Here is a 24,993-nt window from a genome sequence, read left to right as displayed (position 1 = left end):
TTAAAATCCCATTATCTGGACACAACCATTTTGTAGTACTTTTGTATATATAGCCTCCAAAATTTTGTCAGAAACATATAAGTAAATAAAACCGGGGTTGTACTAGGTGTATTATTTAGCAATCTGCTTCTCACTCAAAAAAATATATATGTATATATATCTTTCCATGCTTAGATAGATAGATAGATTACAGGTACAGTTGGCCTTTCATATCTGCAGGTTCAACCAATCATGGATCAAAAATATTTTTAAAAAAGATTCCAGAAAGTTCCAAAAGGCAAAACTTGAATTTGCTGCAGGCTGGCAACTATTTGCATAGTATTTACATTGTACTTATAACTATTCACATATTATTTACATTGTATTAGGTATTACATACCTTGTACATACATCTTAGATGATTTTTTCTTTTCTTTAGGATAAACCCAGAGTTATATAATTGTTGAGTATGCACATTTTTAAGAGTTAGTACTTGGTGCCCTCCTGAAAAGACGGAACCTATTTGTATTCCCATGGAAAATGTGTGAAATTACTACCACCAAGTGCATGTTGCTACTCTTCCTCATCTTTTTCAGAATTAGAGGTTTAAAAAGAGTTTTTAGTGAAATAAGTCAGGCAGAGAAAGACAAATACTGTATGTTTTCACATATATGTGGAATCTAAAAAGTAGAACAAATGTAACAAAACAGAAACAGACTCACAGATGTAGAGAAGAAACTAGTGGTTACCAGAAGGGAATGGGGGAGGGAGAGGGGGCAAAACAGGTGAAGGGGGTCTTTACAAACTACTAGGTATAAAATAAATAAGTTACAAGGGTGTAATGTACAGCACAGAGAATATAGTCCATATTTTATAATAAGTTTATATAAAGTATAATCTATAAAATGTTGAATTACTATTTTGTACACCTGAAACTAATATAATATTGTGAGTCAACTATACTTCAATTTTTTACAATTCTATCTCATTTAAATCTTTATTTCTTTAAATACTAAGGAGAATAAATGCTTTTCTTAGATATTCCACAACTCCCTGTTATTCTTTTCTTGTGAATTTTTGCATGTTCATGTCCTTTCCCAATTCAGCTTTTTTGTGGGTTTTTTCCTTATTTGTACATAAGAGTTCTTTTATAATAAGGATCTTACCCTTATCATATCTTTTATCATATCATTTTAGCTTATGGAGCTTCTGCCATGTAAATATTTTCAATTTTTTCATAGTCAGATCTGTTACCCTTTCTTTCCCTTATAATATTTGTCTTTGGCTATCGTACTTTCCTTCCTCCAAATCATAACAATATTATCTATATTTTAAAGTGTGACATAATAAAGGCCATGTATGAAAAACTCACAGCTAACATCATACTCAATGGTGAAAGACTGAAAGAAAGCTTTTCCGCTAAGATCAGTAATAAAATAAAGATGCCCACTTTCACTACTTTGGCATAATATTGGAAGATTTAGCCAGAGCAAATAGGCAAGAAAAAGAAATAAAAAAACATCCAAACTGGAAATGAAGAAGCAAAATTATCTCTATTTGCAGATGACTTGACCTTAGATGTAGAAAACCCCAATGGTCTCACACGCACACACACACACACACACACACACACACAGAACTAATAAACAAATTCATCAAAACTACAGGATACAAAATCAATGTACAAAAATTAGTTGTGTTTCTATGCCTAGCAGTGAACAATCCAAAAAGAAATTAAGAAAACAATTCCATTTACAACAACATCAAAACGAAAAAAAGAATAAACTTAACCAAGGAGGCAAAAGACTATACACTGAAAACTGCAGAACATTGCTGAAAGATTAAAGAAGACATAAATAAGTAGAAAAACAGCCCATGTTTGTGTATTGGAAGACTTAGTCTTGTTAAAATGTCAATACTACCCAAACAGAACTATACATTCAATGCAATCCCTATCAAAATCCAAGAAATTTTTGCAGAAAAGTCCAACCTAAAATTCATGTGGAATCTCAAAGGACCCCAAATAGCCAAAAAAATCTTTAAAAAAAGAACAAAATTGTAGGTCTCACAGTTCTAGATTTCAAAATTTACTGCAAAGCTATAGTAATCAAAACAGTGTTGTCCTGGCATACAGACAAACATATAGACCAATAGAATAGAATAAACAGCCTAGAAATAAACTCTTACATATACACCCAAATGATTTTCTACAAGGGTGCCAGGACCATTTAATATTCAAAAGACAGTCTTTCCAATATATAGTGTTGGAAAACCTGGATATTGACTTGCAAAAGAATGAGGTTGGACCCTTACTTTACACCATATACAAAAATTAACTCAAAATGGATCAAATAATTAAATGTAAGAGCTAAAACTATAAAACTCTTAGAAGATGCAAAGGAAAAGCTTCATGACATTAACTTTGGTAACGATTTCTTGGATGGGACACCTGAAGTGTATGCAACAAAAGAAAAAATTGTATGCTTCATCAAAATTAAAAACGTATGGGCTTCCCTGGTGGTGCAGTGGTTGAGACTCCACCTGCCGATGTAGGGGACACGGGTTCGTGCCCTGGTCCTGGATGATCCCACATGCTGTGGAGTGGCTGGGCCCGTGAGCCATGGCTGCTGAGCCTGCACGTCCGGAGCCTGTGCTCTGCAACGGGAGAGGCCACAGCAGTGAGAGGCCCATGTACCGCAAAAAAATAAAATAAAATAAAAATTTTTGTGCATCAAAGGACACTATCAGCAGAGTCAAAAAACAACCCACAGAATGGGAGAAAATATTTGTAAATCATATATCTGATAAGGGATTAATATTCAGAATATATAAAGAACTCTAAAACAACAACAAAACAATCCAATTTTGTAATGGGCAAACAACTTGAACAGACATTTCTCCAAAGAACATATACAGATGGCTAACAAGCTTGTGAAAAGATACTCAACATTGTTAATCATTAGGGAATGCAATCAAAACCACAATGAGATACCACTTCACACCAGTTAGGTGAGCTATTATATAAAAGAAGGAGGAGGGGAAGGAGAAGAAGAAAATAACAAGTCTTGTGAAAGAGGTGGAGAAACTTGAATCCTTTGTGCATTACTGGTGGGTAATGCAGCTGTGGAAAACAGTATGGCATTTCCTTCAAAAATTAAACATAGAAAATAAAGAATTTTTCAATTACAAAAAAAATAAAGCATTTTTCCAGTTTCACATAGAACTACCATGTGAACCAGCAATTCCACTTCAAGGTATATACCCCCCCAAAATTGAAAGAAAGTATAATGGACTGATTGTGTCTCCCCCCCCCCCCACAAATTCATACCCATGCCTATATTTGGAGTTAGGAAGTGATTAATGTTAAGTGAGATTATAAGGGTGAGGACCTGGTGTGATAGGAGTAATTTCCTTATGAGAAGAGACACCAGAGAGCTCCCTCTCTACTCCATCTCTGTCTGTAAGTCAGGAAGAGAGCTTTCACCAGAAACCAAATTGGCCAGAAACTTGATCTTGAACTTCCAGCCTTCAAGGACTGTGAGAAAGCAAATTTATGTAGTTTAAGCGAGTCAGTATTTTGTTATGGCAGTCCAAGCAGACTACGACAAAAGGCACTCGAGCAATATTTGTACACCTATGTTCATAGCAGCACTGTTTACAATAGCCAAAAGGTGGAAACAATCCACATGTCCATCAACAGATGAATGGGTAAACAAACTACAATGGAGTATTATTCAGCCTTAAAAAGGAAGGAAATTCTGACACATGCTACAGGAAGGATGGACCTTGAAGACATTAATGATAAGTGAAATAAGCCACAGAAGGACAAATACTGTATGATTCTACTTATATGAAGTACCTAGAGTAGCCAAATTTATAGAGACAGAAAGTAGATTTGGGGGAAGAGGAAAATGGGGAGCTGTTTAATGGGTACAGAGTTTCAATTTGGGAATAAAAAAAATTGTGGAGATGGATGTGGTGGTGATTGTTGCACAACAAGGTGAATGTACTTAACTCTGCTGAAATGTACAGCTAAAAATAGTTAAAATGGTAAAATTTGCTATGCATATTTTACCATATTCAAAAAAAATTGAAGTGTGCTTGCTAATAGAATCTAAACAATACAGAAATACATGAAATAAGCTTATGAAGTAAATTTATTTCATTATTTTATATGTAAACCTTTAATTCATCTGGTTTTATTTTGGTGTTAGGAATGAAGGGGATCCAGCTTTTATCTTTCCTGATCACAGTATTATTGTTAAATAATCCTTCCTCTCCCATCACCCCTGCTGATTTAAAGTTTCTCTTTCATCATATACTAATTCTTATCTATGTAGTGGTAGTATCCATTTCTAAATTTTCTATTTTGTTCCATGGTGCCATTGGCCAGTCAATTTGTTCCTGCCTCACAGTTTAAAGTATCACACTTTAAGGTGTAATTTATATGATATAAAATGCACAGATCTTCAGGATACGATTCAGTGAGTTTTGGCAAATGCATACATACACATAGCCCACTATTAAGATATAAAATATTTCAATCACCCAAAAAGATGCTTTGTGCCTCAATCAGTCCCCAACCATTCCCATCACAGAAACAACCATTTTTCTGATTTCTTTCACTGATGATTCATTTTGCCTGTTCTAAAAATTCATGTAAATGGACTAATTCAATATGTGCTCCCCTGTGTTCTACCTTTCTTCACTCAGCACAGTGTTTCTGTAGTTTATTCATGTTGTTGCACGTACCAGTAATTTATTCCTTTTTATGGTCGAGCAGTATTCCATTGTGCGGATGTGCCACAATTTCTTTACCCATGTCCTATTGTCAGATATTTAGATCGTTTCTAGTTTGGAGCTGTTATGAGTACAACTGTTACAAACATTCCTGTACAAGTCTCTATATAAACATATGTTTTCATTTTCCTTGGAGAACCATACTTTTAAATTACTATAGCTTTATAATAAGTATTAATATTTACTACAGACATTCTTCACTCATTATTTTTATATTTTCTTTCTTAAAATGGGCTATTTTTACATTATTCTGCCAAAAAATGCCTTTGGGAATTTTTGGAATTTGATAGATTAGTTTAAGAAAAACTGAAATCTTGATAACATTTAATCTTCCCATTCCAAAACATGTTACATTTTTCCATTTGGTCAGGTCTTCCTTTACGTTCCTCAATAAAGTTTTAAAATGTTTATCAAAAAGTGCTGCACATTTCTAGCTTAGTTAATTCCTAGGGAGTTTTATTTTTTTATTACTGCTGAAAATTGGTACCTACCCAACCCCCCACCCCCTGCCCATTATTTTTTCTTATTATTATTACTTTTCCACAGGAGGGATCTCGGTTTCTTTTTTAAATTATCTTGTATCCATCCACCTTACTGAATTTTTCTTCCAGTTATTCTATTATGAACTATTTTAAACATTTACTTTGCAGAGTGTTTCTTTCTCTGAAGAAAATGGAAAGAAAATTATCTCTTTCTAAAGCCCTGCTGGATTGCTTTCCAATCCTGCTTTCATTGTCACACTCCCTTATCATCAGTTATTTGACCTACCAACAACACCAACCAGCATCTCCTTTCTTTTGTGTCGACTATAAAACTTCAAGGAAGTCAACTGTCAATAGGAAAGTGACTTATACCATTCAAGAACACATTTTGAATTAAGTCTAGTGCATGTGAGAGCTATAGTCTATAACAGAAAAATAGGTTGTTGTTGATTAGTTAATTACACAAATATCTATCATCTTTTTCCATGAAGAAGCAGCCACTACACATTAGCAACAAACATGTAAACATTTACCATAGATCCCTTGGATCTGAGACAATTTTGATCAGCAGATACTGGAATGGAGGATGATAGCAAGGGCTTTTGTAGACACTTGAGAGACTCTTCTCCCACATGTCATGGGTCCCCACAAGAAGTCAGAGTGGACAGCCAGGAAAGTTACCATGGGGGGCAGAGAGAGCAACTGGGCATCATCCGTGGTCAAGAGGCTCCTGCTCTCAGGTGGCTCATGCCTCCCACATGGCTTCATGAAGTATAAGATGGCCCTTGTAAAATGCTTCCTAACCCCTCACTCTGAAATGCTTCTTTTCCTTCTTTATAATCTAACCAGTTGAGCAGCTTACTCACCTTTATAACCTCCAAAGGGGTAAGACTTCACTGATTTCCATATCTCAATGAACAAAAATTTCTCATACTCGATTGCTAGCACCCCTCCTCTTCTGCAGTATTAACATTTTTTCTGTTGCAATGTTAAATGCCTTTGTGTCCTCAAACTCCACTAAAGAATGAAATTCTATCCTCGGCAATTTAGCAAAAACTTCCATATACTACGTTATTCTGCTTTCCCAGGACACTGCACCTTTATTTCTCAAAACATGGGCAGAATTAAACAGATTTAAGATCCTGACATCTGGGGCTTCCCTGGTGGCGCAGTGGTTGAGAATCCGCCTGCCGATTCAGGGGACACGGGTTTGTGCCCCGGTCCGGGAAGATCCCACGTGCCGCGGAGCAGCTGGGCCCGTGAGCCATGGTCGCTGAGCCTGCACGTCCGGAGCCTGTGCTCTGCAACGGGAGAGGCCACAGCAGTGAGAGGCCCGCATAACGCAAAAAAAAAAAAAAAAAAAAAAAAGATCCTGACATCTGACAACAAGGAAGGCACTCTTCCTTCAGAGAAGATCCTAGAATCCACTGCCTAGGTCCTCTGAACGTGCCATATCAGGTCTCATTTCCTAAGTTGTCTTATATTTTTTCTCTTTTTTAAAAATTGAAATATAGTTGATTTACAATGTTGTGCTAATTTCTGGTGTACAGCAAAGTGACTCAGTTATACACATATATACATTTTTTAAATATTCTCCTAAGTTGTCTCATGAACAACTTTTTAGACTGTCCTGATTCCCTAAATAATTAGGGCACTGCAGTGTTGTTTAGAGCTTCATTTTTGTCATCTTCCTCTACTACTTTAAATTTCAGTTAATGAAATCAATACTAAATGCTGAACATGGTGGGCAATATCTATTTTGTGATTCTTCCTTATTTTCTTTCTCCTTTTTTGTTTCTTCTACTTTTTATTACCAGAATAAAAGTGGGGTTTTTTCTTTACAATTCAATGATTTTTAATATAAAGTTGTGCACCCATCACTGCCATCTACCTTCAAAACATTTCCACCACCCCAAAAAGAAACTTTGTACCATTTACAGTTACTCTCCATTCCCATCCCTAGCCTTAGGAAACCATTAATCTTCTTTCTGTCTCTATAGATCTGCCTCTTCTGGACACCTCACATAAATGGAATTACATAATGTGCATTTTATTGTGTCTGGCTTCTTTAACTGAGCTTAATACTTTTGAGGTTAATCCATGTTGTAACATGTATCAGTATTCAGTTCCTTTTTATTGCTAAATAGTATTCTGTCATATGGCTAGACCATGTTCTGTTTAACCAGTTGGTGGGCATTTGGATTTTTCCCACTTCATGGCTATTGTGAACAACGCGGCTATGAACATCTGAGTATGTCTTTGTATAGACACACGTTTTCATTTCTCCTGGGTATATACTTCGAAGTATAATTGTTGGGTGATATGGTAATTCCATGTTAAAGAAACTGCCATCTGTTTTTCCAAAGTTGCTGCACTGTTTTACATTCCCACCAGCAATGTATGGAAAGGTATATTTTTAACCTCTATTAAATGATGGCATAAATAGGACAAACCAAGGAATTTTGACTAAGAAGAATGCATCTTTTACCCTGCTTGAGAGATGGGGGGTTGGAAGATGATTTTCTTCTGTACTACTTTCTGAATCTATTTTCTGTTCCACAGGCCCCCTGGAACTAGAGTGGGCATGAATGTGCTCAGCAATGAATGCCATGGGGTTAAAATGAACATTGACTTGCCAAGACCTCCTTCATTATAATGAAATGCCCCTCCCTGTGCTCACATACACAAAAACACAATTTTTAAAAAATGCTTGTTAATTCCCACTGATGCAAAGAAGCAAATACTTATCTTCCTTACCATCTCTTTTTTTGATAGCATATATGTTTATTGTTCTATTACTCAGAGTTCAGACTGCTATAAAAGTGCTTTAACTGAAGGAGGGAACAATGCCTTTGGCATTATTATATTCAAATAAGAATGTAGAAAAGAGAAAACTGGAAGCATATTTAGTTTCCTTTGAGCTGCCCATTTCATATAGCTGACAACATGAATTATATTACATAAAATCTATTCATTATTCTATCCATTCAAGAGCAACTTGAGGTTTAAGGCAGACTAATGGCTGTCACATGAAGCTACTGCTTGTCAGTCTTCAGTGAACTCAAGCAAAAAACAAGGAAATTGGGAAAGGACAACATACGGAGTCAAAGAATATTCATACTGTGGGGAAACAGCTCCAAAAGAAAAGAAGCTTCTTGTATTGAATTTGGCAGTGGTACAAGGTACACCAGGAAACTGCATTTCTGTGTTGAAAAGTTATTGTGTTATTTTGGGGTTGGGATGGGTTGGAAATCATTTTACTGCTTATTTAGGTGCCAAACTTCATACCATTGACAGGTTATACTGTCAAATATTCTGGACTTCAAAATATGTTGTTCATTTTCCTTCTTGTGTTATGTTTATAGAATGAATTGAGAAAGAAAATAAGCAACATAAATAAAATTCTTGAAAAGAACCTATGCTCAGAGGCCCCCCACAAAAGTCAGACAGAAAAAAAAAATCTTCTGTCTGTTCTGCTCATGGGGCCTCATTTTCCTTAACCACTAAGCTATATAACCTACAGAATAAAAGAACCCATAGAACAAAATAGAAACTGGATTCTCCTCTCAGAAGGGAGGGGAAAGTCTCTTGGTGCTTGATTGATACAGAAAAAAAGAAATAAGGATAAAAACAGTGAGACTTATCACCCCATTCAATGGAGAAAAAAGAGAAAGGCAAGCCCATCAGTGAAAGAGCAGAAGATGAAAGAGAGAATTGCAAAACATCATATCTAGGAATGAATTTCTCCTTTTCTTAGCACCCAAGAAAATATTAGGTCTAAGAAAGTATGGGATTCCTCCTGCTTGAATTTCAGAGCAGAGTAGAAAGAGATCTATTGTACATTCGATTTTAGGTTCTGGCTTTCACTTAGCAAGCATCCTCTAAATGGTGGTTATCTTGGTTTGGGTTTCTCCAAGCAGACTCTGAGACAAGAATTCAAATGCAAGGAGTTTCACTGGGAAGTAAAGAAAACTGAGAGGGAAGTGGGCAAAGGAGGCAGGGAAAGGAAGGCAGTCACATTATCAAGCCAGCTACAACCGTGGGCAACTCCAGGAGCTAGTGGAAAACATGCACCTCACTGTTATCCCATCCAAGGGATGAGAGAGTTGGACTGGTCACCTTCCGACTCCACTCAGTCGCGGGTGGAAGGTTGCTCCCAGAGTCATTAACCAAAGGGGAGGCAAAAGAAAGTCCATAAGTGAAGAAATGCAGATGCTGACTGTTGGAAGTCAAGCCTCTGTGCACAACAGTGAAAGGTGAGGGAACGTGGGTTTGGCCACACCTGGGTCAGCTTCAAGTGGTATAAAAACAACCAGGGAACACCTCTCTCCTTGGGTGCAGGGATCTTGTTTGCTGTTGTTTCCCAATTCTGTCATACTTTAGGCATTCAGTAAATAATGTGTTAACTAAATGTGTTAGTGAATGCATGAAATAGCTTTAAATCCTGGCTCCATCACTTGTGAAAAACCTCTTTTCTCATATATAAAAACAAACCTTGGGCCTTCCCTGGTGGCGCAGTGGTTAAGAATCCGCCTGCCAATGCAGGGGATGCGGGTTAGAGCCCTGGTCCAGGAAGATCCCACGTGCCATGGAGCAACTAAGCCCCTGAGCCACAACTACTGAGCCTGCGTTCTAGAGCCCGTGAGCCAGAAGTACTGAAGCCCATATGCTTAGAGCCCGTGCTCTGCAACAAGAGAAGCCACCGCAATGAGAAGCCTGCGCACCACAACCAAGAGTAACCCCAGCTCGCTACAACTAGAGAAAGCCCGTGCGCAGCAACGAAGACCCAATGCAGCCAAAGATAAATAAAGAAAAATAAATAAATTTTAAAAACCCCTCATTCTACGAAATAATAAATGACATAACCTAAGATAGCACCTGACCCACAGCGGGAACTGAGTAAATGTAGTTATTATGTATCGATTTCCTTCTTTCTGCCATGCAGTCCACCCTCCTTTATTTTGCTTTTCTCTCATAGAAAGGAAAGGTGGCTGTAGCATTTGATAGTGCCCTAGTTCAGAAATTTGAGAAATTTGCAATGTATCTTGACCCAGTGGAAGGGCCCACACCAACGGTTTCATCTTAAAGGTCAAATTCATTGACTTACATATGTAGGAGAAGCTGTGATAGCAGTTCTTTCAAGAGAGGGCCAACACTTATTTAATTGTACGTTTTGAGCCAAGAGCACCACTATGCAACTATGAACGCAATCCTGAAGAATGACACTAATTCTTTTAACCTGCCTGCTGCTTATATTGAGGTCAATGGCTGACTTTTTTTTTTGACCTGATGCTCATCAGTAATTACTCCAAAGTGAAAATATGAAAAAAAAATCAAGGAATAATATGAAAGTGTCAGGTATTTTCTGCCTTCTCATTCTCCAAATTCACTCACTCTCATACTCTTTTAATGTTTTATCTCAACACTCAACATGTGTATTTCTTTCTAGAACCCAGCCAGATCCCAGGTCTGAATTCCAATAGCTCATTTCCCAGTTTCCATGAAACAAGGCCTGAAAAATGTGAACTTCTCAGAGGACTGCACACAAGAAGATAAAAGCTTAAATTACACCCGTACAACTTCCTCCATTAAAATTTATAGCTTTTCAAAGGAAAAGAGTAAGTCAATTAGTTCTAGAAATCCAGTCTTTCTTCTTACCTTCCAACAAATGTGTGGCTCAGGATATAATTTAATACCCAAAGTGCTAGGCACTTAGTCCAGCTAACCTGAAGAGTGCTTATTCCACTTAACTTGCCTGTGTTTTGAGATCTTTTTAAAATGTTGAGATCTTTAGAGTTCTAGGATCTGTCTAAACTGTATTTCCAGGAGCCAAGTAAAGGTGAGGGTTGAGGCCAGTTGATGGACGCTCCTCCATGAAAGAACATCTGTTGTGCTGCTGAGCTTATAACCAGGTCTCTTCACCAAGTTGGGGGGCATGAACTTGAAGCCTCCCAGAAAATCAGTCCACTACCAGTTTGAAACTCAAGTCTGACTGTGATTCAAATGCAGGCTTTTTCATTGACCCTGCCTGGGGTCAAACCTTTATCTTTATCTTTCCTTCCTTCCCCCTTTGCAGCCTTTTTTTCCCTCAGTGCTATATTTTATCCTCTATGTCTCTGAAAATCACAGTGGGCTAAATGAGATAGTGTATTAGTTTCCTATTGCTGCTGTAACTAACTACTATGGACTTGGTGGCTTCAAATAACAAAAATTTATCACCTGACAGCACTGGAGGGCAGAGTCCAAAATGGGATTTATTGGACTAAAAGAAGATTTCAGCTGAGTTGTGTCCATTTTAGAAGTTCCAGAGGGGAGTCTTTTCCTTGCCTTTTCCAGCTTCTCGAGGTCACCTGCATTCCTTGGCTTGTGCCCTACATCATTCTGACATCTGCTTCCATCTCTCTCCTCTCCAACTAGTCTGATCCCTATATTAACTGGATCCAGCCCCTGTTAGCTTTAAACTGTTTAGTGTTCATTTAGTCAATTAGTGTTTCTCCTGGGGTAACAGGCTTGATTTGAGGGTTAAGGTTTTATCATGGCTTAACGATGTGATGGAGTGTATCCAGCCCAAGAGGTAAGCCCTAGGGTTTAGGCTAGTGAGAGGGGCAAGTTTAAGTCAATTGAGGAGACAAGGGTGTGATAGAAAAGCAAAGGCAAAGATGATGACTGTGCGTCGAGATGAAAACACAAGATCTCAGTTGAAAAACAACAATCAGAGAGGTCAAATGAGAACAAGGTTAGAACCTGACAGAAACAAAAGATAGCAGGAAGCAGAGCCTGGGAAAGTAGGGGGAGTCCGATTTAATTCTTGAGGTTGATATCTCAGTCACACCCCTCATTTCATGGTGCAAGTGACCTTCAAGATACCATTGAGCTGCCTGATTTTCCACACAGGTCACACATCCCACTTCTTCCCCCAGACATCATGACATGGGACAAAGTAGATGGAAGGATTCTTTGGAACTATAAAATGACAATGCAGTTTTTACTTTAAAAGGTATTTTTTAGGCCTAAAGTTTAAAAGGTCTTTGATCAGCCCCTAACTACTTTTATGACCTTAAGCAAACTTCCAGTTTCTTCGTCTATAAAGTGGAATTAATAATAGAATCCGTACCTCACAGAGTTATGTGAACTAACGTGCCAGGTACAGAGCAGGATCTCAGTAAAGTTAGTCATATTTGCTATGACAAATCTTGTTATCTTTAAGTGAAAAATAATCATCTTGTTGTCTTTAAGTGAAAAATAACCCAAGAGATCAACAGAAAAATAACCCAAGAGATCAACAGTTATGAGGTGGAGGGGGAGAACTTTCTCCCAACTAATTACAAAAAGAATATTTACTCTTTATTTATGCATAATTCCATAAATCACAATGAATTTGACAGTTATCTTTTGGAAGGCTCTGTCTTGTTGTATGGCCAGGAAGTACCTTAGAAATGTATGAGGGAGAGGAGAGGCTGGCTTTAAGAATCAGCATAGGGACTTCCCTGGTGGTCCAGTGGTAAAGAATCCACCTTCCAATGCAGGGGACGCGGGTTCGATCCCTGGTCAGGGAACTAAGATCCCACATGCCATGGGGCAACTAAGACCATGTACCACAACTACTTAGCCCACGAGCCTCAGCTAGAGAAGAGAAAAACCAGCACATCACAACTAGAGGAAAGCCAGAGTGCTGCAACAGAAGATCCCACGTTCTGCAACTAAGACCCGACAGAGTCAAAAAAAAAAAGTCGGCACAAAAAAATCACCCAGAGTTTCATTGCATGCAATTGGCCCATCCCACCATAAGTAGAGAAAGAATTGTGGTGTGATGTACCCTTCCTCACACCCTACATTTAAGTTCAGTCCAAGGTCCTTTCTACAACCTACAAGGTCCTGTCTGATCTGACCCCTGCCTTCCTTTGCATTTGGTGTCATACTGCTCTTTCTCCTGCCTACTGCTATATACTGAAAATGTGTCCTTCCCAAAATTCGTATGTTGAAACCTATACCCCCAGCGTGATGGTATTTGGAGGTGGGGTCTTTGGGTGGTGATTAGGTCAATGAGGGTGGAGCCCTCGTTAATGGGATCTGTGCCTTTATAAACGAGATCTCACAGAGCTCCCTTGCCCCTTGTACCATACGAGGACACAGGGAGAAGATGACATCTATGGACCAGAAAGTGGGCCCTCACGAGATATTGAATCTTCCAGTGCCTTGATCTTGGACTTCCCAGCCTCCAGAACTGAGAAATAAATTTCTGTTTATAAGTCACCCAGTCTATGGCATTCTGTTATAGCAGTCCAAACAGATACCTAATATACTGCAAAAACATCTTTCTTCATATTTCTGAAACATTTCAAGACCTTCCTACATCAGCCTAACTTATAAACCTCTTTTATATCTGATTTCTTATTTCTCATCCATCAGGTCTTAGCTCAGAAGTCATCTTATTGGAAAACTCTTCTCTAATCATCCTACTTAATGTAAACCCTGCTCCCCATACCTCTACTTTTTTTTTTTTTTTTTTTTAGAAGATGTTGGGGGTAGGAGTTTATTAATTAATTTATTTTTGCTGTGTTGGGTCTTCGTTTCTGTGCGAGGGCTTTCTCCAGTTGTGGCAAGCGGGGGCCACTCTTCATCGTGGTGCGCGGGCCTCTCACTATCATGGCCTCTTGTTGTGGAGCACAGGCTCCAGACGCACAGCCTCAGTAGTTGTGGCTCATGGGCCTAGTTGCTCCACGGCATATGGGATCCTCCCAGACCAGGGCTCGAACCCGTGTCCCCTGCATTAGCAGGCAGATTCTCAACCACTGCGCCACCAGGGAAGCCCCCCATACCTCTACTTAACAGATATTACCATTCTGGAACTCATCTTTTTTTTTGGTAATAACCCTGAAATTACCATATACAAACATATTTTCCGCCAGTCTATTTCTACTGAACTATGAGCTCCACAAGGGTAGGGAATCATCTGTTCAGGTAGCAACTATTGGCCATGATATGGAAAATTAGCCAAGTATCATCTTTGTTATGTGAGTTGCTAACCTCTGTTTGGTACCTACTACTCTCCCACCAGTCCATAACATCATGTCATAACTAAACTTCGGATGTGTTTTATCATTTCAAAGCATTGTTATATAGTTTAATCCCTTGGATACTTATAACAACTCCATTAGGTGAGAATGTTCCATTTTTATAGATGAGGACACAGATTCAGGAAAGCTAAGTTACTTGCCCACAGTCACACAGCCAGTTAAGACTATGGTAGAGATGAAATTTGTTTATTTTCGCTCCAAGCCTTAGAATGTCTGGGATGTGTATTTTGCTACACTAGACAGTCTTGCCTAAAATGAAAAGAAAAAAGATAACATAGAAATTACAACCCCAGGGACTTCCCTGGTGGCGCAGTGGATAAGACTCCACACTCCAGCTGTGACAAAGTGAGAGAGTGTCATGGACATATATACACTACCAAATGTAAAATAGATAGCTAGTGGGAAGCAGCCGCATAGCACAGGGAGATCAGCTCGGTGCTTTGTGACCACCTAGAGGGGTGGGATAGGGAGGGTGGAAGGGAGGGAGACGCAAGAGGGAAGAGATATGGGAACATATGTATATGTATAACTGATTCACTTGTTATAAAGCAGAAACTCACACACCATTGTAAAGCAATTATACTCCAATAAAGATGTTAAAAAAAAAAAAAAAAAAGACTCCACACTCCCAATGCAGGGGGTCTGGGTTTGATCCCTGGTCAGGGAACTAGATCCCACGTGTATGCCGCAACTAAGAGTTCACATGCCACAACTAAGGAGCCCATGTGTCGCAACTAAGGAGCTGGCGAGCCACAACTAAAGAGCCTGCCTGCTGCAACTAAGACCTGGTGCAACCAAATAAATAAATATTTTTAAAAAACCCAAAGGCATTACTAAAAAAAAAAAAGGAAATAAGACATATATTTAAAAAAAAAGAAATTACAACCCTAAATCAATACAGACATACCAAAGGGCATTAAATATAAAGGCTTTAGTTAGATCTTACAAATCTCTAAGGTAAAATTCAGTTCAAGATGGAGAAGGATATAATGAATAGATGCATGAATGGCTGAGGAATGAAAAAATGCAGTTGATTTAGAAAAAGCCTCCTCTGAAGGCAGGAAAGAACTGTCACTTCCATTCTACAGACCGAGCCACACAAGTTCTCTTTTGTGGGGATAGTCACTAGAAGAGGGGAAGAAACAGTGCTTAGATTTAGCAGAGAGTCTTTGCCTTGTTTCGTTTCATTTCGTTGAGAAGGGCCCAGGTTGTCAGAGCATAAAATACGGATGGACTCCTGAGATGGACCGAGTGGGAAAACAGTGACTCTGCAGCTCTTTGGATCAAGATGTTTGCTGTTTGGAAGTACATCAAAGGGAGAGATGTGGACGATTCTGTCTGTGGGTTAGTTAAGATCCAGAATGTACTTTAGGGTTTGGTTTTTTCCAAAGATTGATAGAAAGCCTCGCATTATGTGTCTCCAATCGCATTGTGGGTTCACTAAAATGAGACAGACAAATATTTCTTAAATTGTGTTCCCTACATAAGAGGCAGTGCCTTGGGAATCTATTACCTTTAAAAGAAAGCAGAGTTCTTACAAATGCTAAGAGCCATCTGGCACATCACCTCAGCATGCTGCTTGAATAAAAGTTAGTTCCAACAACATTGATAAGAACACAAACTTGGTTTTTATCTAAAAACACATAACCTTTAAGCAAAGTTTACATAGTTTCAAAAAGTTAAATCAAAAACACAAATTTCCTTTTTTCCCCAATCAATTAAATTCAACAGACATTTACCAAACATTATATATGTGCAAGACATCATTAAATTGAAAATCAATCTCAACCTACTTGCCTTAATTTTTTTTTTTTTTTGCGGTATGCGGGCCTCTCACTGTTGTGGCCTCCCCCGTCGCGGAGCACAGGCTCCGGACGCGCAGGCTCCGGACGCGCAGGCTCAGTGGCCATGGCTCACGGGCCCAGCCGCTCCGCGGCATATGGGATCCTCCCAGACCGGGGCACGAACCCATATCCCCTGCACCGGCAGGCGGACTCCCAACCACTTGCGCCACCAGGGAGGCCCTACCTTAATTTTTTAAGCAGGGTTTTCTAGTATATACTACCCTCAACATCTTTCTAACAAAGACTTTAAAGAAGATCCTCTTTAATATTTCATTTGTCTTCCTCTTCATTAATACATCATTTTTATCATTGTTATGCATAGTTTAAGCACTGTGAATAAGAGAAAGAAAAGAAGGAAGAAAAGGAGGGAGGGAGGAGAGAAAGGCCCTTAGCTTCCAGAAGTTAAACAGCCTAACAGAGAGCTAGGAAAAGTATGAATGGCACAAGCAGAAAGCAATTAATTATTCTCTCACTAGCTGAGCTTTGTGCGCACACACACACACATATACACACACACAATTTGTTTGCTATGGCAGAAACCATCTTGGCAAATAACTGAACTTTACTGTATCTCAGTTTTCTCTCTGTATAATGAGGAAGTTGGATTAGATGACTGCTGAGATTCTGTATAGCTCTAACCTCCTATAGGTCATTCGAATTTATTGAGCATTTGCTGTGTGTGAAGTGGGAAGTATTTCACGAGGAGAAACAGGATATACAGCCTGAGTAAAACTCATTTGTCTTTCAAGTGATTATAATTTATTGGCCAAATGCAAACAACTACCTGTACTAGAAGATGGCACGAATAAAGGTGCTGGGAACATGCGAAGAAGGAAGACTTGATGCAAATGCAGGACGGAAGGGGATGGATAAATGAGGGACCAAACAAATTAGTTTAAGGACAGCAGACAGATGAGGCTACCCTAGTATGAAGGGCAAGTGATGTTAGAGGAAAGAGCAAGAAAGGTAGGGAGAGAACCTCAGAAAGGACTGGCTATTTTAAAAGGTCAATAACAAGCTGATCTACCTGGGTTCTTGGAAGGAGATGAAAAAGATGACTTTGGGATGAACTAAACCAAACAGCCCAAGGTCTTGGGAAACTGCCTAAAAGTCAGTTTCACATTGAACTCAGAAACCGGCTATCATAAACTCATAAAAGGATCCTTGTTTTAGTGCAGAAGAAGTGGGTCAAGAGAGATTGTATGGCTGATGTTGGCGTGTTGAAACTGAGGATCACTAAGGAAGCTAGAAGGTTGTAATGTGCTCAGTGTGGACAGATGGATACAGAAAATCCAGAAATGAGGAAATCTCAACATGCTCATCCAGACAACTTAAGTATGCTCCAAGTGAGTCATTTCCTAACCTACGGGCTGTTTCTATTTCCAAGGCTTCTCACAATGTAATAAAGCAGTTCATTTCATCTTGAAAGGGCAGGTTGATTGGGATGTTTTGGAAGACTCTCTTCAGAGGAGGAAGTATGAAGAGGATTCAGGGATTATCTCATATCACTGAGGCTAGAAAAACCCAATGAAAGAATTCACTTTAAAATCTGAGTAGTGTCAGCCACCAGGAAGACAGGGGGCATAAGTTTGAGGTTAGCCTCTGAGGTCATCTAGCAAACACACCCCCTTACAGATGAAGAATGGAAAGATGGGGCGGGATAGGAGTAGTGAGCCAAGCCTTGGTAGGGGAAGGCTGAGATTTAGATTGACAGGAAGAGAATGACGGTGTTATAGGTGGTAGAAGCAGATTCAGAGAAGGAGGGTCAATGGCGTGGAAGATGGAACCAACAGGATTTACTAGTGAGATGATAGAGAAGACAGTCCAGCCAGAGCAAAGATACCTCCCAGGCAGGTAGGAATCAGAAGCATTGATGACATAAGAGACAATGGCTGACCTTCCATTCTGAAGCCAGGATTTTTTTTTTAAACACACACGAGAAAAAGCCTTTATTTTTTTCTACAAAGAACATCAGAGGCTAAAAACACAGGACCCGGAGACCAGGTGTGGAGCACCAAGACTCCTGTTGTAGCCAGTACTTCTTAGATACATTGTCTCCAACCCAGTCCTCTGACGCATCCAATTCTGGGGGGCAAGTGCAATCATTTCCAACAACAGGGCCATTCAGAAACACATCATTTATCCAAAAGCTCTTCAGAGAGGATCTCTGCTTGACTGCTTCAAGGAGCTGTCTGCCAGTGACAGCTTTTCTGTGGCTGTCAAAGGACGGTCTAGTTGCCTCCAGGCTAATCTGTTCCGGTCGCCAATCCTCCAGAGAGCCCAGAGCATCCAAGACCCAGGAGCATCCACTGAAGTCTGGGTGGGTTTGCTTTAGGATTTCCCCCATATAACTAAAAGAAGCCTCGTTTTTCCTCCTCTTCTTCCCAAGGGCTGAACTGGTACACTCATACTTCTTTTTGGCTAGAGTATACATTTTGGTCTTCTTCCTAGGGAAGACCATGTAAGCACATGAAGTACATGTGGAGGTTTAAATCCTTTGAAGTGCACAAAAAAGGTGCCTTTCCAGGTGGAGACACCACTACAATACTTACTAAGAAATGGTAAGTGGCCCCTCCTTTTACGGGTCTTGAACTACTTAAAGGAGTTCCTGTACCTATTTTAGGGGACCTTTATAGGACTAAGATTTTTTTAACATCTTTATTGTAGTATAATTGCCTTACAATATTGTGTTAGTTTCTGCTGTATAACAAAGTGAATCAGCTATATGTCTACATATATCCCCATATTCCCTCCCTCTTGCATCTCCCTCCCTCCCACCTTCCCTATCCCACCCCTCTAGGTGCTCACACAGCACTGAGCTGATCTCCCTGTGCTATGCAGCTGCTTCCCACTAGCTATCTATTTTACATTTGCTAGTGTATATATGTCCATGCCACTCTCTCACTTTGTCCCAGCTTGCCCTTCCCCCTCCCCATGTCCTCAAATCCATCCTCTGCATCTGTGTCTTTATTCCTGTCCTGTCCCTAGGTTCGGCAGAACCTTTTTTTTTTTTTAGATTCCATATATGTGTTAGCATACGGTATTTGTTTTTCTCTTTCTGACTTACTTCACTCTGTATGACAGACTCTAGGTCCATCCACCTCACTACAAATAACTCAATTTCATTTCTTTTTATGGCTGAGTAATATTCCATTGTATATATGTGCCACATCTTCTTTAACCATTCATCTGTCGATGGACACTTAGATTGCTTCCATGTATAGGACTAAGATTTTTTTTTTTTTTTTTTTTTTGCCGCACTGTGCAGCATGCAGGATCTTAGTTCCCCAACCAGGGATAGAACCCAGGTTCCCTGCATTGGGAGCACGGAGTCTTAACCATTGGACCACCAAGGAAATCCCAAGGACTAAGATTTTTCAAAATTGTTTTCTCTAATAAATTTTAAAACATATATAACAAAAGATTAATCCCATATTTTACCCAGATCATAGCTCTAGAAACGAGACTGAGCCAAATATTTGGTAGGCAACAGTGACTGAACGACAGTGTATGTCAAGCGCGTGGACTCTGGAGAACCAGGATGCCTGCATTCAAATTCCAACTCTAGCACTTTCTACCAGCCATGAGAGCTTCAGAAAGCTACTCAAATTCTGTGTCTTGGTTTCTCATGTATAAAACTGGCAACATAATATTACCTTCCTCATGGAGTTGTGGAAATTAAATGGGTTAACACACGTGGATCTCTTGGAGTAGAGCTCAGCATCTAGTAAGCACTTAGTAAGTGCCAGCATTTACTGGTGGTTGTTACTGGTTGTTGCTTGTTGTTGTTCTAGTTGTTATTTGATAATGAATCCTAGGGGCAGGTGCATCCCCACAACAGGTGGAACCACTTTTCTCAGCCACAATACAGAGTGAGTCATAACAAAATCATGCTGCCAGCTTCCTGAACTATTGAAATACTTGAGCTTCTACATACAATCCCTATTTTTTTTTTTTTAAAGTTACCCTTTCTTTTTGAAGTTTACAGATTACAGAGGCTCTTTCCTCAACTCCACCTTTCCTTTTCAAGGACATTAAATCCCAAAGAAAGGGATTTGGAAGTGATTTCTTTTACTGCCACACCTTTGTAGCTCCTTTTCCCCCATTCATTCTCCCACCTCATTTGTACCTAAAGAAAAATGATACTTCATTCATTATATTGTCATACCTGGCAGCTTATAACTGCTTTGTATAAATGTACCTGCCTTTCATATCAAAGACTTAATGTGTACTATCCCTTCCTTTCACTTACAATGAGGGTCACCCTACACTAGGGGAATAGTGAACATTTGGTGAGCAGCATATGAGCTAATGGGCACTTTTTTCATAGTCCTAGAAAAGAGGTCTGGGATACACACAATCAGCCACTAAACTTAACTTTTGTCTCATCCTTGGTATTGTCTTAATTATGTGGACTTTCATCAATGTTCAAACTCCCTGTTGGTTGGCAAAATAAAGCCCTCTCCCCCCAAAGACATCCACGTTCTAATCCCTGGAACCTGTGAATATGTTAGATTACATGGCAAAGGGGAATTAAGGTTGCAGACAGAATTAAAGTCATTACTCAACTGATCTTAAAATAGGGATATTATCCTGGTGGGCCCAATGTAATCCCAAGGGTACTCCAAATTGGAAGAGGGAGGCAGAAGTTAGACCTGCCATTGCTGGCTTTGAAGATGGAGGAACGGGACCATGAGCCAGGGAATGGGGGTCGCTTCTAGAAGATGGAAAGGGCAGGGAAACAGAGCCTCCCCTATAGCCTCCAAAAAGGAACACAGCCTTGTTGACATCTTAATTTTAGCCCAGTGAGACCTGTGTTAGACTTCTGACCTACAGAACTGTAAGATAATAAGTTTGTGTTGTTTAAGCCACTAAGTTTGTGGTAATTTTTACGGTAGCAATGGGAAACATACACGTTCCATGTCTGGAGATCTGCCTGGCATCCTCATCTCATGGGACTCTGCATCCCTGCTTAGACTGCCCCCCTGCTCTGTTTTGTCTTTGCCTATTAATTCAATAGAAGTTATCGAGCACCTACCCTGTGCCAGGCACTCTGCTAGACCTTGGAAATGCAAGATGAATAAGACATAGCCCATGCCTTTTCATTTACTCAACAAATATTTGTGTACCCAGGCTGAGTTAGATGTGGTAGAGATGAAAAGAAAATGGTCGCAGCCTTTCAAGAGACTTTCAGACCTCTGAGAAGACAGTCAACATAAATTTAAAATTATGATTTGGTGTAACAAATGCATGTTATTGGAGTGTAGAAGAGAGATCACCTAACCCAGCTTGATGAAGTCAGGAAAACTTCAGAGAGAGGAAGAAATGGAGTTTGGATGAATATGAGTTTGCCAGACAGACAAGATGGGGAGAGAGATTCAAGAGCTTTGAAGCAATGTGGCACTTGAAATCTGGCTAGTGGATATAAGAAACAGAATTTAAAATTGTATTTCATTTTAGTTACTTTTTTAAAATATAAATTTATTTATTTTTGGCTGCATTGGGTCTTTGTTGCTGTGTGTGGGCTTTCTCTAGTTGCGGCGAGCAGGGCCTACTCTTCGTTGCAGGGCATGGGCTTCTTATTGCGGTGGCTTCTCTTGTTGCGGAGAGCGGGCTCTAGGCGCGAGGGCTTCAGTAGTTATGGCACGTGGGCTCAGTAGTTGTGGCGCACAGGCTTAGTTGCTCTGCGACATGTGGGATCATCCAGGACCAGGGATAGAACCCGTGTTCCCTGCGTTCGCAGACGGATTCTTAACCACTGCGCCACCAGGTAAGTCCCATTTTAGTTACTTTTAATTGAAATGGAAATAGCCACAAGTGGCTGGTGGCTACCATATTATGCCAGATTATACCCTTGAAAGGAAGGAGATTGTCTTCTCTTTTCTTTTTCCACTTCTTACGGACTGGAAAGCAGATGTTGGGGCAAGTCACCTTGGACCATGCAGACGGGGCATCAGGATGAAAGTAAGAAAGTAGAAGGCACTTGGGTCCCTGACCCCTTGCAGCCATCTTTCAGTTTGGCTTATGTTCAGATTGTCATGTGAGAGAGATATAAATTCCTATATTGTTTAAGCTACTGCTATTTTGGATCTTTGTAGATCAGACAAATCTGTATCCTAATACAATGTCTCTTAGACTAATGAAAAGCAATAGTCATAATCTTTGCTCAGATTTTTTTTTTTTTTGAGCCCTTTCTGTGTACCAGCCCCTATGCTAGCTGTTCTAAATACACGGTCTCATTTACTCCCCACACATTCCGATAAGGGAGATTATCATTTACCCCCGTTCTGCAGATAAAATGGAGCCTTAGCAGAGTGGCTCATTAGTGGTAGGATTAGGCCTGTTTGACAGGAAACTGTATTCTCGTGAGCAGATACATAATGTCTTAACATTAAAGACCAGGCAAATTGAATGTAAACCAGAGTTTTAAAATGCAGAGATGATATTTATGTCTGTGGCAGACATTCTCAACTGTCTACCCGGCACCCACTTCCTCCTTCTTCCTAAAAACAGAACCTCAATTTGTTCAAATAGTGGGCAGAGATTCCTTGACATCAGGAAGGCTAAGGTTCTATTGCAGAACCCAGGAAAGAAGTCCTGACTGGTCTAAACTAGTCATGGTAGTCTCATTCCCCTTGGCCAATAATCGGTCTAAGGATAGGTATGTGGCACAGTTCTGGTCAACAAGAGATAAGCACAAGTTTGATAGGGAGGGTTCCAAACCAAAAGCCAAAACCAAAAGCCAAAACCCTGCCCAGAATGAAGATGCAATGCCAGAGATATGGCATCCATCTTGCAACCATGAAGACAAAAGTCAACATCATAAAGAAGGCAGAGTGGAGAGCTAAGTGAAATTCTTGATGACATTATTGAACTGCTGCTCCTTGCCTGGACAGCCTAACTCCAGACTTCTTGTAATATGAGAAAAACTAACCCCAGTTTACTTAGGTTACTATCAGTCAGGTTTCCAGTTACTTATAGCTGGAAGTCTTCCTAACTGATACACATATATGTATACATACCTTTTGTTTTCGTAGGAAAGATAAGGAAAATTCACACAGCTTACAGTGCTATTCTGCGCGTTCTTGGCTGACTGCTGGAAAACAGTTCCCACTGGCTCACCCACAGTAAGAATCATTTGTCTCTCTCAAAACACACATTTTGGTGGGATATGAAAAATAACCTTAAGTAGGTAATAGAGTTCAGGCGAAATGCATATTTACCTCTTTCCCACTCTCCAACTAAAACTAAATTTCCCCTCAATTACAGATGTTTCTTGAGTAATGCTAAGGTGTGAAAAGCACTTCTATTCTGTTGTTTTAGACTTAATATTATGAAATTTTAAAAGAAACCTCTGGGGACTTCCCTGGTGGTCCAGTGGGTAAGACCCAGCGCTTCCAATGCAGGGGGCCGGGGTTCAATCCCTGGTCAGGGAACTAGATCCCTAGATCCTGCATGCCTCAACTAACACCTGGTGCAGCCAAAATAAATAAATAAATAAATAAATAAATAATGAATATTTTTAAAATTATTTAAAAAATAAAATAAAAAATCTCTGTAATCTTTCTTAACCTCTGAAGTTTTAGAGAAAAGCAGAAACACTAAACCTAATGCACAAAAAGGATTCATTCAATGGGTATACCTATCCACACCAAAGATACATGAAGAATTGAGGCATGTTGCAGGATGATGAAGGTTTAAAAATTGGCTTAAATACATAGATAAACAGAAGAGGCAGAAATGCTGTTTTGCCCTTGGATTATATTGAAAGCTGATTTAATTCTCCTGAGTGTGCAAAAAGGAATAAATAATATTTATGCAATCAATTATCCAGGATTGCAAACAAATGCTAAAATAGTTTGGAACGCTAGATACTTCCAGTTGAAAGGAGAAAGAACAGATTGTTTTCTAGCCATATGCTAAATAGAGGCACTCATACACAAATATACACCATGCCACTACATTAACTATGCTGTTAATCTTTAATCTGATTCATAACTGAAAAGATCATGTGGTAGCTGATTTTATACTATTTCATTCACAAAAAGAGATTATCCATTAAACAAGCACATTTTTCCCTGGGATTTCACAGAATAAATGCACGAGACACATTTTTCTTTCAAACACCAAGCTATGCAAAATATTTCCAGATATAATCAGAAAGGTATGAAACAGCAAATTAAGCAATATCCAGGCAATCCTCGGCATTATTTTGTGTTTTTGACAGATCTGACAAAAGTTGAAAAAGCAATTTCTATAAAGACAATATTGGAAAAAGAAACATACCTTAGAGATGATTAATGGTTCTCCATGCTCCAGGCCACCTTTCAAAGTAAAACCCCAGGGAGCTCCTCCCTGCAGGAACGCTTCCAGATAAACGTACCTTCCCCTGGGGGTCCTGTTAGGGTTTAGTGTGGCACTGGTCTCATCGAAGTTCTCTGTGGTCCTCATCATGCCAAACACATGATCCCTCAAGTTAAACTTTAAATGCCTGCAGCAGATTCAAGAAAGCGGTGCTTGTATAGCACATTATCCCATCCTTCATGATCCACGCTGGTCGAAAAAGAGGTTTTCAGAAACAAATTCTTTCAGATGTAAAGAGTTCTTCCAAGCTTAACTCCAAGATGCTGAGCCAGGAGGATTTTTCACTTCAACATTTCTGAATGTAAACTCTCCTCCTGGAATTCCCGGTTCTCACTGAAGCCCCCAATTGGTGTATATCTCTCTACTCTGTTCAAAAAGAAACTTCTTTCAATGTCACTCTCAAGACTGCCTTTATTTCACACACACACACACACCAAAACTTTTCTA

The 24,993-nt window shown here is 39.5% G+C and overlaps 1 protein-coding gene and 1 pseudogene across 1 annotated transcript in view; both read right to left on the bottom strand.

Moving 5' to 3' along the window:
• The window catches only part of SHROOM3 (shroom family member 3), a 323,304-nt gene extending 298,668 nt beyond the window's left edge, over positions 1-24,636 (bottom strand). Inside the window, exon 1 of the mRNA XM_060093020.1 lies at positions 24,469-24,636. Coding sequence (XP_059949003.1) covers positions 24,469-24,636 — 168 coding nt within the window. The remainder of the gene's footprint in view (positions 1-24,468) is intronic.
• On the bottom strand, positions 18,161-18,662 carry LOC132479730 (histone H2A.N-like; annotated as a pseudogene).
• Positions 24,637-24,993: the final 357 nt, after the last annotated feature.

The sequence above is a fragment of the Mesoplodon densirostris genome, chromosome 1, assembly GCF_025265405.1.
Source record: "Mesoplodon densirostris isolate mMesDen1 chromosome 1, mMesDen1 primary haplotype, whole genome shotgun sequence".
Classification (NCBI taxonomy): domain Eukaryota; kingdom Metazoa; phylum Chordata; class Mammalia; order Artiodactyla; family Ziphiidae; genus Mesoplodon; species Mesoplodon densirostris.
Note: the sequence above shows the minus strand (reverse complement) of the source record. Positions and strands in the feature narration are given on the sequence as shown.